The sequence below is a fragment of the Callospermophilus lateralis genome, unplaced genomic scaffold (assembly GCF_048772815.1).
Source record: "Callospermophilus lateralis isolate mCalLat2 unplaced genomic scaffold, mCalLat2.hap1 Scaffold_137, whole genome shotgun sequence".
Taxonomy (NCBI): Eukaryota; Metazoa; Chordata; class Mammalia; order Rodentia; family Sciuridae; genus Callospermophilus; species Callospermophilus lateralis.
The window spans coordinates 3040651-3053081 of NW_027512527.1; the positions used below are offsets into that span (position 1 = coordinate 3040651).

Sequence of the window (12431 nt, forward strand, 5' to 3'; positions counted from 1 at the left end):
GATTTTTCTTCCATATGAACCTCTTCTTTTTTTTTTCTGGTGTCCAGGACATACTTGCTAAATGAGGAGGTATGAGGAAAAGCTGGTTAGGGACCCAATTTGATTCCTTGAACACAGATAACAGAGTGAAGAGTTCATTAACCCTGGCTTACTGTGAAGAGGCTCCTATTCTAGCAGAAGGACTGTCCTTTAAGATAGAGCCTTACCTTTCCCATGTTTGGCCCTACTCCCAGCCCCTGGCTTATTGCCTAGCACAGAGAAGATCCTCTGTAAATTTTTTTTATTATAAAGTTTCCTGACTTCCCCACGTATTTTTAGTTAGTTCAGGAATTGTGCAAATAACAATTTTTGAAAAAAAATTAATTGCATTATTTTTTTGCCAAAATCAATTAACAAACAGTAGCAACCTCCTTTCCCTATTCACTAATTTTTTTTAGTGACAGCTGCTAGGAAACTACTGCCCAATCAAGGCCTAAAGAGCTATTGCATTGTTAGAAAGAAAACAAGAAAGAATCTGATCGCATTTTTAATGCCAAGGGAAACAAACCTGTAAAGAGCAACACTGGTCAATGTTTACAAATCTACTGAAAACTCACCTTGGTTTCTCGGAGAAGAAATTGCAGGTCTCGTCCACTGAGTATGCCATGGTTTTTCACGTAACTGGAAATATTCTTTGTGCTGGAGCCATAAACTGTTGCATGCACTTCCATATATGTGTGGATGATGTCCAAATAGATCTTTCTATTCTAAAACGAGGGCACAAGCAGAAAGCATTTCTTGTTTTATTTGCTTAACAACCTGTCTGGAAGGATGGAGCTTCTAAGAGCTAGAGGCCTCAGGGGTGGGCATTCTTATCGTGGAAATGGCAGTAGTTTGGCAATCCAAATTCTGGACTTTCTTTTTTAAGGTTAAAAATAGTCATATTGCTACTGTATAACTATGCAAGAAATACACTATATTACAACACATTACTGAGTACCAATGACAACTCATTGCCACTCTTTGGAAGTATCGTCCTCACTTTGTAAATTACCAGGGATCCTCAAGTTGCTTTTGGCTCATCCTCTTTATGGGGGAGAGAGTTTGGAGATGGAAGACCCAGAGAAGCCAGAAGATTGGACTGGAATGTTTATCCGGAGATGCTAAGCTGTCCCCAAGGAATACAAACATCCCCAGCTCTTGCCAATATTTCTAGTGATGATTAACTCATGTTGTTGGAACTGGATCCCACTTAATTCTCGTCATGGGGAGAGAAGAGTTTCCCACAATATGTATCGATTGACTCAGTAGCTGGAGAGAGAAGAATATCCAGGTAGGCAAAAGTAAAAAAAGGGATAAATGGAAACTCTGGTAAGACCAGAAACATTCAAGAGTAGTTTTACTTTTTATTCTAGAAGCAAAACCAAGCCCCCCTTTTTTTTGTATTTGTAGGAACTGGATTTGAAGCATATTTTCTGAATCAAAACCACCTATAAAGTGGAAATCAGATCACTTTTTCTTCCTCTTCGTGTTTCCGTGTGACTAAGTTGTGCAAGCTGGATTTTGTACAGCTTGGTTGTTTGGTGTTTTATTTATTTATTTGAAAGCTGAAAAATTCAAGTTCTGTAATGTTTTCCAGTTGTATGAAGGTGGGACAAGGCTTTCCCATTCTAAGCCTGTTTCAGACACTTGAGGCAAATCTATTAATAGAAAGTTCTGTGACTCAAACCCATAAGGGACACAGGGTGTGACAACAGTAGCCATGGAGCACAGGGAAGAGGAGGCAGGCTCTGAATGCAGCCAGTCACAATTTGCCCTCTGCCACTCACTGCCCTCGTGACTATAACACAGGACTCTCAGTCTAGGGGAAAACTTTCAAATCATATATCAGAAATATTCATGAAGGATACAACAGCAAGTCCACATTCTCTATTTTACAGATCAGGATGACTTAGCATCAAGCAAGCTACTCCCTGAAGACTAACATATAAATAACATGAACGCTTGAGCTGCAAGTTTAATTCCAGGTGAAGTTTGGTGAGGCTGCTGGGCATAGTGATGAGGAACCATTTATAAATCACAGCTTCCCACTTGGGAGTTTGAGCCATGCTTAGGGCCATCTACCTGGGAAAGGTTAATTGGAGGGGCTCTGGGATATGGTTCTTATGGTAGACATGTTTGGTAACTCTTGCCTCACACAACCTCTTCTCAGGGACCCTGCCTCCTCCCCTGCTAATGGAACTGGGGGACCCAGGGATGGTGTGGTAGGCTGAAGCAGATGAAGAAAGTCAGAATCCTGACTCAGAGGGATTCCTGACAGATGGTGATAGACATTATAGCAAAAAGGTCATTCAGTGTTGGAATCTGTGAGGTCATAGACCAGGGAACAGGCCCCGAGGAAGCCAGAGGCCAATTGTGGTGTGGGAAAAGAATCAAGTAAGTACTAAAGGGAAGGAGGGGGTAGGCACGGGCAGATGGTAATGAGAGAGACTGCACTGAGACATCCCAGTGAGAGAAAGGAGGAAAAGGAGGGAGAGAGGGGAATAGAGAGGAAGAAGGGGCAAAGGGGAAGGGGGAGATGAAGGAGGAGGAGGACGAGGAGAAGATAAAAGCAAGAGATGGAGAGAAAACTAGGGCCCACCCACGAGCAGCCATTCCCTATTCTAAGTGTGCCAGGTCTTTCTGGACACTTTCAACAGCAGCAGCTACCCAAACTCTTCCTGGACCCCACCCTACATTTTTAGCTACTGAGGGCTGATTCCAATCACACAAAAGGAGGCCTCTCAGGACATCCTGCTGGCCTTGAGGCAGAGATTGGGGGTGGGGACAGGCATCTCTCCCTTATAAAAAGGAGACACCGCCCCATGAAAAGTCAGCTGCTAAATAGTGAGGGTGGACCACAGGCCCCAGGTAAGACCTGCAGCAAGCTACAGGCAGAATAGGGAATGGTCCATCTGCTTCCCACCCTGCAGAAAACCATTCATGGCAGACTTAAGAGTAGAGTTCCCAGAGTAAATGTCTGTGAAAGAAATGATACACTAGGTTACATATGTACTGTCAGCAAATCCCAGGAAAGGTTGGGGCACCTTGAAGCATAACAAGGTGGCAAGTTTGGGCAAATAGAAAGAAGTCTACATAAAGGCTAATAAAGTCTTTGAACTCTTTAACACTAAGGCATGGTGCAGTCAGAAAGCAGGAATTATATTCAGAGAGGATTTATAGAATCTCACAAATGAGAAAATCCCCATGGATGATTGGAGGGAAAACTGTCTCAAGTATAACTCTAACCTTTGAAGCTGACATGGTAATTAGTTAACTCAGCCTTGGTTCTCTTGCTGACACTTGTCAGAGTTTGGTAGAAATCTCGTGAGTCTGAACCACACTATTTATTCCAGGTAAAGGTGCCACTGAAGTTTCTTAAACCAAACTATTATAATGCCTGAAGTGAACGCTCATGAGATGCTCAAGGAACCCAACAAGGCATTTCCAGCTCAGGTCTCTTTCCTGAATTTCAAGTCCAAATATCTCATGGCATTCTGAAATTTTCCATCTGTTATGCTGTAGTTGCTTCCAACTTAACAGGTCTAAAAGAGGACCCATCACCTAACCTGAGCAGTATCCTTGTATCTGCCCCTGAGTTCAGTGACCAGCATTAATCTCCCTACCAATACCTGGACCATAATCATTATTCCTCACTCCAATTCCTGCCAATATGTGCATCAAATCAATCACAAAGTTCTGCTGATGCTGCCTGTAGAATGTCAAGTTGGTCTCTTTCCAGGCCCTGATTGTTCATCTGGATTGTGCCACAATTAATATAAGCAGCACCTTACCACATACTTCCCTGTAGCTCAAAAGGGGATGTAACTTGTCTGTGGTTTCTGCAAGAGAGCAACAGTATGGGGACCCATTGTGAAACAATCTATATGGCTGGATGCAACTTTTGTATATTCTTAACCCTACAAAGCAATATTATGCATGTGGGTAATGTTCACACTTATGGACATTTGTAGCTGAAGTACAAAAACATGTAGGAGGATGATTGGAACTAAATTCCAGATACTGATTACAGAGGAGAGATGATCTACAGAAGCAGATGGAGCTTCAGTGTTATTTGTAATATATCATTTCCATGTTTAAAAATACTGTAAGTACTAACATCAACAAATCTGGGTGGTACTTGGATGTCTACTATGATTCAGATGTGTTTCCCCAAGGTGATGTGTTAGAAATTCATATATTAATGGTATTTGGAGGTGGGCCTTTGGGAGGTAATTAGGATTAGATGAGGTCATGACGGTGAAGCCCCCAGATGACATTAGTGGTCTTATGAGAAGAAGCGAGGCCTGAGCTGGCACACTTGCTCTGTCTCCCCAGGGGATGTCCTCCTCTATATTATGATGAAGCATGAGGCCCTCACCAAGCCCCCAGAAGATGCCAGCATCGCGCTCTTGGACTTCTCAGCCTCCAGAATCATGAGCCAAAAAAAGTCTGTTCTTTATAAATTATCCAAACTAAAATATTTTATTATGCTAAGAGAAAATGGACTAAGACAATGCCTTGGTTTTTAAAGACTTCTGTATATTTCACAATGGAATTTTATTCAGCCATAAAGAAAAAAGAAATCATGGCATTTGCAGGAAAATGGATGGAACAAGTGGCCATCATGTTAAGTAAAATAAGTCAAACTCAGAAGGTCAAGGGTCATATGTTTTCTCTCAAATGTGAAAGCTGGACAGAAAAAGAAAAAGAAAGGTGGGGGTGGATCTCAGGGAATGAAAATCAAAGGGAGATCAGTAAAGGAAAGGAACCAGGGAGTGGAAGGGAGAGAGGGAGGCAGGGGGAGGGGGGAAGTGCTGGGGCGTGATACTGGCCAAATTATATTGTTACCTTGTGTGCATGTACAAATACACAACAACAAATCCCATCAATATGTACAATTATAGTACACCAGTAAAAAAATGTGGAAAAGACATTTGTATATTTGATATAGTTCACATATAAAATGTAAAAATTTAAAACAGATGTGATCATGAATAAACCAAACACAGTATGTCCAAGACTCTAAGGCCTCACGACTGTCACCACACTGTAAGGCTTAGTTCCTGGCATCAAGGGGTTCAAGGGATCCCCTTTTATCTTCAGTGTGTGATGTGTACTCTACCCTTTGTGTTTAAGGGCTGAGGTTTCTTAAATTAAGTGTGTCCCTGCTTGCCTTTCCTCAACTCATGGGAAGGCCCAAAGAGGCGGGTGATATACAGGGATGGGGGCATCTTCTAGCATATACCCCCTTCCTTTCCCTTGTTTTGGTCATCCAGGCTTAGATGGAAAATCCAAGTCCCATTGATCAAAGAAGTGGGTTGAAATCACTCTAGGAAGCTTTCCTTCTCTGACTTAAGGGGCCAAAGTTAAAAAAAAAAAAAAAAAAAGCTTAGTCCCAATGCTCTGCCACCTAGTAATTCCTGAGATCTAGTCAGAAAGGGCTTGCACTGAGGATCACACTACAGCAAGCCACCACCCATCTTAGAGCCAGGGGAAATGCTGCTACCACGTTCCAGCTGAGTGACTTGCAGCCCCCTAATATTTTCAGTCCTTAGTTCAATTTAAATTCCCATTAAAAACAACGGATCTAACTGATTAAAATTTAAATCTACCTAACCTCATCTGGGGGCAGGAGATGCAAAGGGAAAAGAGAGCCCTGATGGAGTCAACGAGCACCGCAGTCGCGTGTCTTTGGCTGTTTATGGCTATAGCTGGGGGCAGGCACATTTGCAGAACTTGTAGGAAGATATTTAGAGCCAGGATGGAGAGATTTAGGAAAACAATTCAATCTAAGCAACACTGGTAAGCGCTGCAGCAGGGGAGGCGGGATGCAGAACTTGAGAGGAAGAAGCTCTGTGTCTAACATCTCTTTCATCTGGGAGTATAGACTTGACCTCTGGAAATGGCAGTATTTTGAGCTTTAGATTGGAGTATGGATGGCATGTATTTTTCCTCAGTAATACCCCTGTTCCCCACTGCAAACACACATAGCCTCTTCTACTTCATTTCTACACATCCATGTAGCACCTGGTGACCTGCCATTAACAACAACAACAACAAAAACGAATTTACAGCCCTGCCCCAAGTTTGTTTGTCTAGTGGAAAGTACCTGGTAAGTCTGAGCCAGGGGAATTCTCCCTGGGACGTGCCAGGCAATATGGAGAGTCAAGACCTCTCCAGGCAATAGAAATTGGACTGCAAAACTGGGCTGTGGAGGCAAGGGCAGATCCTACCCTGCGGAGACCAGACTCAAAGAAAAATGAAGCCCTCACACATACAAGGCCAAGTGGGAGAGAGTTTGTGGCCCTGAAAGGCTTCTGGTCTGCAGAACCAGTTAATTCTGAGCCCTGCTGCATCCTTGCCCTCCATCAGGGTTCCAAGAGTCAGCACATCCTGGCTATGGTCCAGGCCAGGGAAGTTGGGCTGCCATTTCCAGCACAAAGAATCTGAGAAGGACACTTGTGATCAGGAGCTTCCTGGAGTTTCAATCACTTTTAAAGTAGTAGCTTCCACCTCCTTCCCCACAAATTAAGAAACTGGTCTATTACATGGTTTTACAACTATAGATGCTCCTTGACTTACAATGGGGCTACGTCCTGGTAAGCACAGCTTAAGAAATGATATGGTAAATCACAAGTGTATTTAATACTCCAATGAACCAAGTCGAACTGTAAGTTGGGGCCATGTGTGTACAATAATGCATCACGTTTTCCTTAAGAAACAAGGCCATAGAATAAGCACATCTAGACTGAAAATAGACATACAAGTCCTTTACTAGTGCTGTGATATTCCTTCTTAAAAGATTATGTGTGGACTTGTCCACTGTACTGAGTGGCCATCTTGTGCATCTTCTGCTGCTCCCGGTCTCCTCCTTTCACTCTGCACCTGTCCCATCCTGTTGTCACTTCTGTAAGCTAAGTTCCATTGTGCATGATGACACACATACATTATGAGCCTTCCCTGATTTCCCCAGCTGCCTGCTCTTTCTCTTTCTCTTTCTCAGTCAGTGCTCATATCAGCCAGGCTAGGAAGAAGCCACAAGGTGGAATGGTGGGACATGGGGGTTTAGTTTACTGTGAGGTAAACCAAGGCCAATGGCACATTGGGCAGAGCAGGGCAAATAAGCCCACTTCTTTTATGTCACCTAGACGATGCTAAGGCAGAGATCTTTATAAACCTCCAGGAGTCCAGTATCCACTGTGCCCCCATGTCTGTATGGCTCTTGGTAAAACAGAGGAACAGCGTGGTTACACACTCCATCACATCTTCTCACACTTTTCCTTTGCCACAGTAAAATATGGTAGTCTCTCTTTATCTATGAGGGATAGTTCCAAGAACCCCAGTGGATGCCTGAAGCTGCAGATAGAAAGGGAACCTACATATACTGTGTTCTTTCCTATATATAGGAACTTATGATCAATTTTAATTAATAAGTTAGGCACAATGAGAGACAATAGCTTACAATAAAAGAAAATAATGATAACAACATATGGTCATAAAAGTCATCCAACACTTAGAAACTGGTTGTTTCTGGAATTTTCCACTTACTATTTTAAGGACACAGTGTAACACAGTTAAATGAATTTATGGACAGCAATCCTAGAGAGGAGGGGCTACTGTGTGTGAGTCTGCCTCAAGCCCTACTTCCTAGAAGGTAAGATACTATTTCCAAACTCTAGCTCCTTCAATCCACCTTCTAATTTCTCAAATGAAAATTTTGCTCTCCTATAGAAATGGTTCTAAAGGTCCCTCTGGTCATTTGGATAAAAGACTCCTTTCTGAACTCTATACACAAGTCCCCTCACAATCTGGGCTTCTTTCCTGAAAGCTCTCCAACTTTTCCTTCTATGGTTTATTTCTTCTCTATTTCCTTCTATGGTTTATTTCCTTCTGGTCATTCCCAGCCTCTCTTGCACCTGGTACCATTGTCTTTGCCTGCAATGCCCCTCCTTCCTCTTTATTTTTCTCCTGGATAGACTTCTTCATCCTCATCCTTGACAAGTCTGATTTCCTGCATTCACCCAAGTGAATTTCACTGCTACCAGCTCTGTATCTTCAAGATCTTCTTGCTTGATCTCTGGGCAACACAGTCCCTGGAGGTTCCCACCCAGGTGGAACTGTGGACTTCTAAAGAGCAGGACATGAACTCAGCAGAGACCTGATACTGAGCAAGCACTCATACATGATGATTAAGAAGGATAGAGGATGCCCAGACCACAAAGCATTTATGGATTTATAGAAAAGACAGTCTTAGGTAAGGCCTAGTTCCTGATACACACTAAGGATCTGTTCAACTTCCCAGGTGGGGGTCAGGAGCCATGTCCTTCCACTTAGATAAGGAGTTCAAGTTCAGGACCATCTAGACTTATTTTTAATAAAAAATAAAAGGAGAATTATGAACCTTAGAAGGTACACTGTACAATTGATTCACCTTCCTTTTAACATAGCTACTAAGAATAAGGTTCTCTCAAATGCAAATCAAAACTACTCTGAGATATCATCTTCCTCTTGTCAGAATGGCAGCTATTATGAAGACAAACAACAATAAGTGTTGGTGAGGATGTGGGGAGAAAAGGTACACGCATACGTTGCTGACGGGACTGCAAATTGGTGTAGCCAATATGGAAAGCAGGATGGAGATTCCTTGAAAAACTGGGAATGAAACCACCATTTAACCCAGCTATCCCTCTCCTCAAACTACACCCAACGTACTTAAAAACAGCATACTATAGAAAAATAGCCACATCAATGTTTATGGCACACAATTCACAATAGCTAAACAGTAGAACAAACCTAGATGCCCTTCAATAGATAAATGGGTAAAGAAAATGTGGCATATATACACAATGGAACATTACTCAGCAATAAAAGAGAATAAAATCATGGCATTTGCAGGTAAATGGATGGTATTGGAGAAGATAATGCTAAGTGAAGTTAGCCAATCCCCCCAAACCAAATGCCAAATGTTTTCTCTGATATAAGGAGGCTGATTCATAGTGAGATAGGGAGAAGAAGCATGGGAGGAATAGACAAACACTAGATAGGGCAGAGGAGTGGGAGGGGAAGGGAGAGGACATGGAGTTAGGAATGATGGTGGAATGAGATGGATATCATTATACAAAGTACATGTATGGAGACACGAATTAATGTGAATATACTTTATATACAACCAGAGATATGAAAAAATGTGCTGTATATGTATAATAAGAATTATAATACATTGTGCTGTCATATATAAAAAAATCAATAAAAAACAAAAACAAAAGATAAAGGAAAATGATCCAAAAAAAAAAGAATAAGGTTTTCTCTCATAGGAATTTTGAGGTAAAAAGAAAGAAGAGAGGTGCAAAGGGAGACAAAAGGAGACAACCTCATCTGCCTGCTCCTGAAGGCTAAAATTCAACAAGGATGAAAAAGTGTTTTATTCCAAGATTAGAGGTAAGCTCTAAAATGAAAATCTCTGTGAATTTCAGCACTGAAGCAGAAATAATTTACATTGCAGAATAATTTAAAGTCTGTGCAGTTCTTGGCTCATTTATCTCATGTAACCCCCTGAGAGAAAGGTGTGTATGTATGGGGGAGGGGGAGCAGTCCTTGCTGTATCTCATTCAAGTCTTGAGGGTTCCAGAAGATCTTCAGAAGCCAAGGATCTCAAAGGCTACCCCACCTGCCCTCCTCCTCCCCACATTCTTTCTTTAGGCAAAGAAATGGTGCTCAGTTCTGACAGCAGGAGTAACAAGGGGAATTCTGCTCTTTTGCCACTGGCCTGGCCTGTGGTCTACCTGTGGGCAATAAAAAGAAAGAATTCTGCTGCTTATGATACACTTGTTGAGTGTTTCTAATCCCCAAATCTGAAATTTAAAAGGCTCAAAAAAAAATCCAGATTTTGTAGCATTTCAAGTTTCAAATTTTCAGATTTAGGATGCTCAATCAGGAAAGCCTATGCAAATATTCCAAAATCAAAAACTCTCTGAAATTCTGGTCATAAGCATTTCAGATGCTAAATAGAGCTACATTTGAAACCCAGGCGATTTAAGTAAAAGGCTGAATGCAAAGTCAATTCCTATAAATTACATGCCTGAGTTTTCTTTGGGACCAAGGAGCAGCAAAGAGACGTCTGAGCTATCTGTGACTTGGGTTTCCATTAACCATTGGAACTGATGAGTGGTTTAAATGAGATTGGATATTTGAGGTGTCCGTCTTAGAGTGGGGGCTCAATGATGCTTCATTCTCTCTACCACCCAGAGACCCCCCAAAACAAGGGCACCTCTTTCACCACAATGGTCCTGTCCATTCCAGGCAATAGTGCAGTGTCAGACATATAACAAGCAGTCACAGGGATACTATAAGGGGTCAGTCATTCTGATGGCTTCACTTCCTACATGATTAACCAAAAATGATCTGTAGATCACACATAATGAGGGCAAAAGTGGAGGTTTCTAAATCTGTAATTCAGTGGGATCTGGCCACTGAGACAACCCTAAGAAGAAGGAATGAAGGAAGGAAGAAAGAATGCCACTTATTAAGACAGGGCTGGGGCTGGGGCTGAGCAGTGGAGCGCTAGGCTAGCATGAGCATGGCCCTGGGTTCGATCCTCAGCACCATATAAAAATAAAGAAAATGAAGGTATTGTGTCCAGCTACAACTAATTTTTTTTTTTAACACAGTTCTGCATCTGATGCTGCAATTCACCAGGTAACTAAAAAGATGAGGCATTTTACTTTATTTCCTTGTGAGATCTGTCAAACTTCTAATGTTGAAAATAGATAGAAAAAAGAATTGGCTCTTTCAATAGGATAACTAGAACAAAAGTCACTGGGGCATATGCTGATCAAGTTGAGAAGCCAAATAAGGATATCCCTCTAGGTTATCTTATCACCCGCTAGAGAAATCTGGCATATGATATGGGAAATTATCAATCTTCAGGGTTCAATGAAGTAAGAAAACAGGGAGAGAGGAGAGAGGGGAAGGGGAAATGGGGGAGAGACATAAAACGAAAAAATAAACCAAAACCAGACCAGCAAACCCCAACAATGACTGAGGTATTATCTAGGATTTAAAATACTAGATGGGAATTAATTGAAGGAATTAATTGGCTTTGGAAACCATCTCTGCCAATTTCACATTAACAATTATAGTGGGTATACTGACTCCATATACACCAGCTCCCAATTTATTTTTTTATTATTTTTTTAAAGAGAGAGTGAGAGAGGGAGAGAGAGAGAGAGAGAGAGAGAGAGAGAGAGAGAGAGAGAATTTTTAATATTTACTTTTTAGTTTTCGGCGTACACAACATCTTTGTTTGTATGTGGTGTTAAGGATCGAACCTGGGACCCGGGCCGCACGCATGCCAGGCGAGCGTGCTACCACTTGAGCCACATCCCCAACCACCAGCTCACAATTTAAATGCAAACACAAGCATCATATCCAGAGATAAACAGGTAAGGGGAAATGTGCTTTCCATTAAAAAAAAGTGAGGTAAAGGGCATGCTAATTAGCTTGATTTGGTCTTTTACAATATATGAGTGTATCAAAACATTGTGTTGCACAAACTTAGACAATTTCTGTTTTTCAATTTAAAAAAAAAGCATCAAGGGAACTGTTGAATTTCTAAATTACCAGAAGTCAAAGGATCTAAAGTTAAATCAGATTTGGTGAGCAAGAACCATACATTGATTTTAATTCTAAAATGGAACCAAAAGCCCACTTATAATGTCCAAGGCTAAGTGACAGGCCACAACTATCTTCAAATAATGATGACATTGAAAACCATAAATGTATCAGTTATGTTGATTGCCTGTCTTCCATTTCTAGGCTCTGCTCTAAGTACTTTCTCATAGAAACGAGAATCCTCACAATACACTCAAGGTAAGGTCTTTCAAAACCAAACAAAAATTAAAACTAATAGTTACTAAAGGAAGAACCCCAGGCATGAAGAAGTTGAGTCACTTTCCCAAAATCACAAAACATAGAAAACAGGAGAAATGGAAGCTGAAGTTCAGTTATGAGGCTCTAAGGCAGTAAGTAATCCTATTGAAGTGACCATCACAGTGAAACTTTTGAACTCTTATAAGGTAACTTGATGATGCTTTGATTAAAAAAATTTTTTTAAAGTCCTGGTTCAGGGTTATTTTTAGAATAAAACTTAAAAAAGAGGTTCCTAGCACTCTCCCAAGAGAAACCATCTCTATCCTTCCTGGATCATTCTTCCTCTCCCATCTGACTCTTAGGATGAGCACACAGCATGATGGAAAGAAAATGAGTTCTCAGTAGTTGACAATAGATGATTATGACAGATGTTCAAGAAGTGCTCACTTAGAATTTGCCTAAACAAAAGGGAAAACCTGATCATCTTCAGAAAAGAGTGATTGAGTAATGAATTCCCATTCCACACTTTGTGACTATAAGAA

The 12431-nt window shown here is 41.3% G+C and overlaps 1 protein-coding gene across 1 annotated transcript in view; it reads right to left on the minus strand.

Annotated features, from left to right (window-relative positions):
- Positions 1-12431, minus strand: part of LOC143640215 (alpha-1,6-mannosylglycoprotein 6-beta-N-acetylglucosaminyltransferase A-like) — a 101881-nt gene that overhangs the window by 40256 nt on the left and 49194 nt on the right. Inside the window, exon 4 of the mRNA XM_077108100.1 lies at positions 597-746. Within this exon, the coding sequence (XP_076964215.1) occupies positions 597-746 (150 nt within the window). The remainder of the gene's footprint in view (positions 1-596; positions 747-12431) is intronic.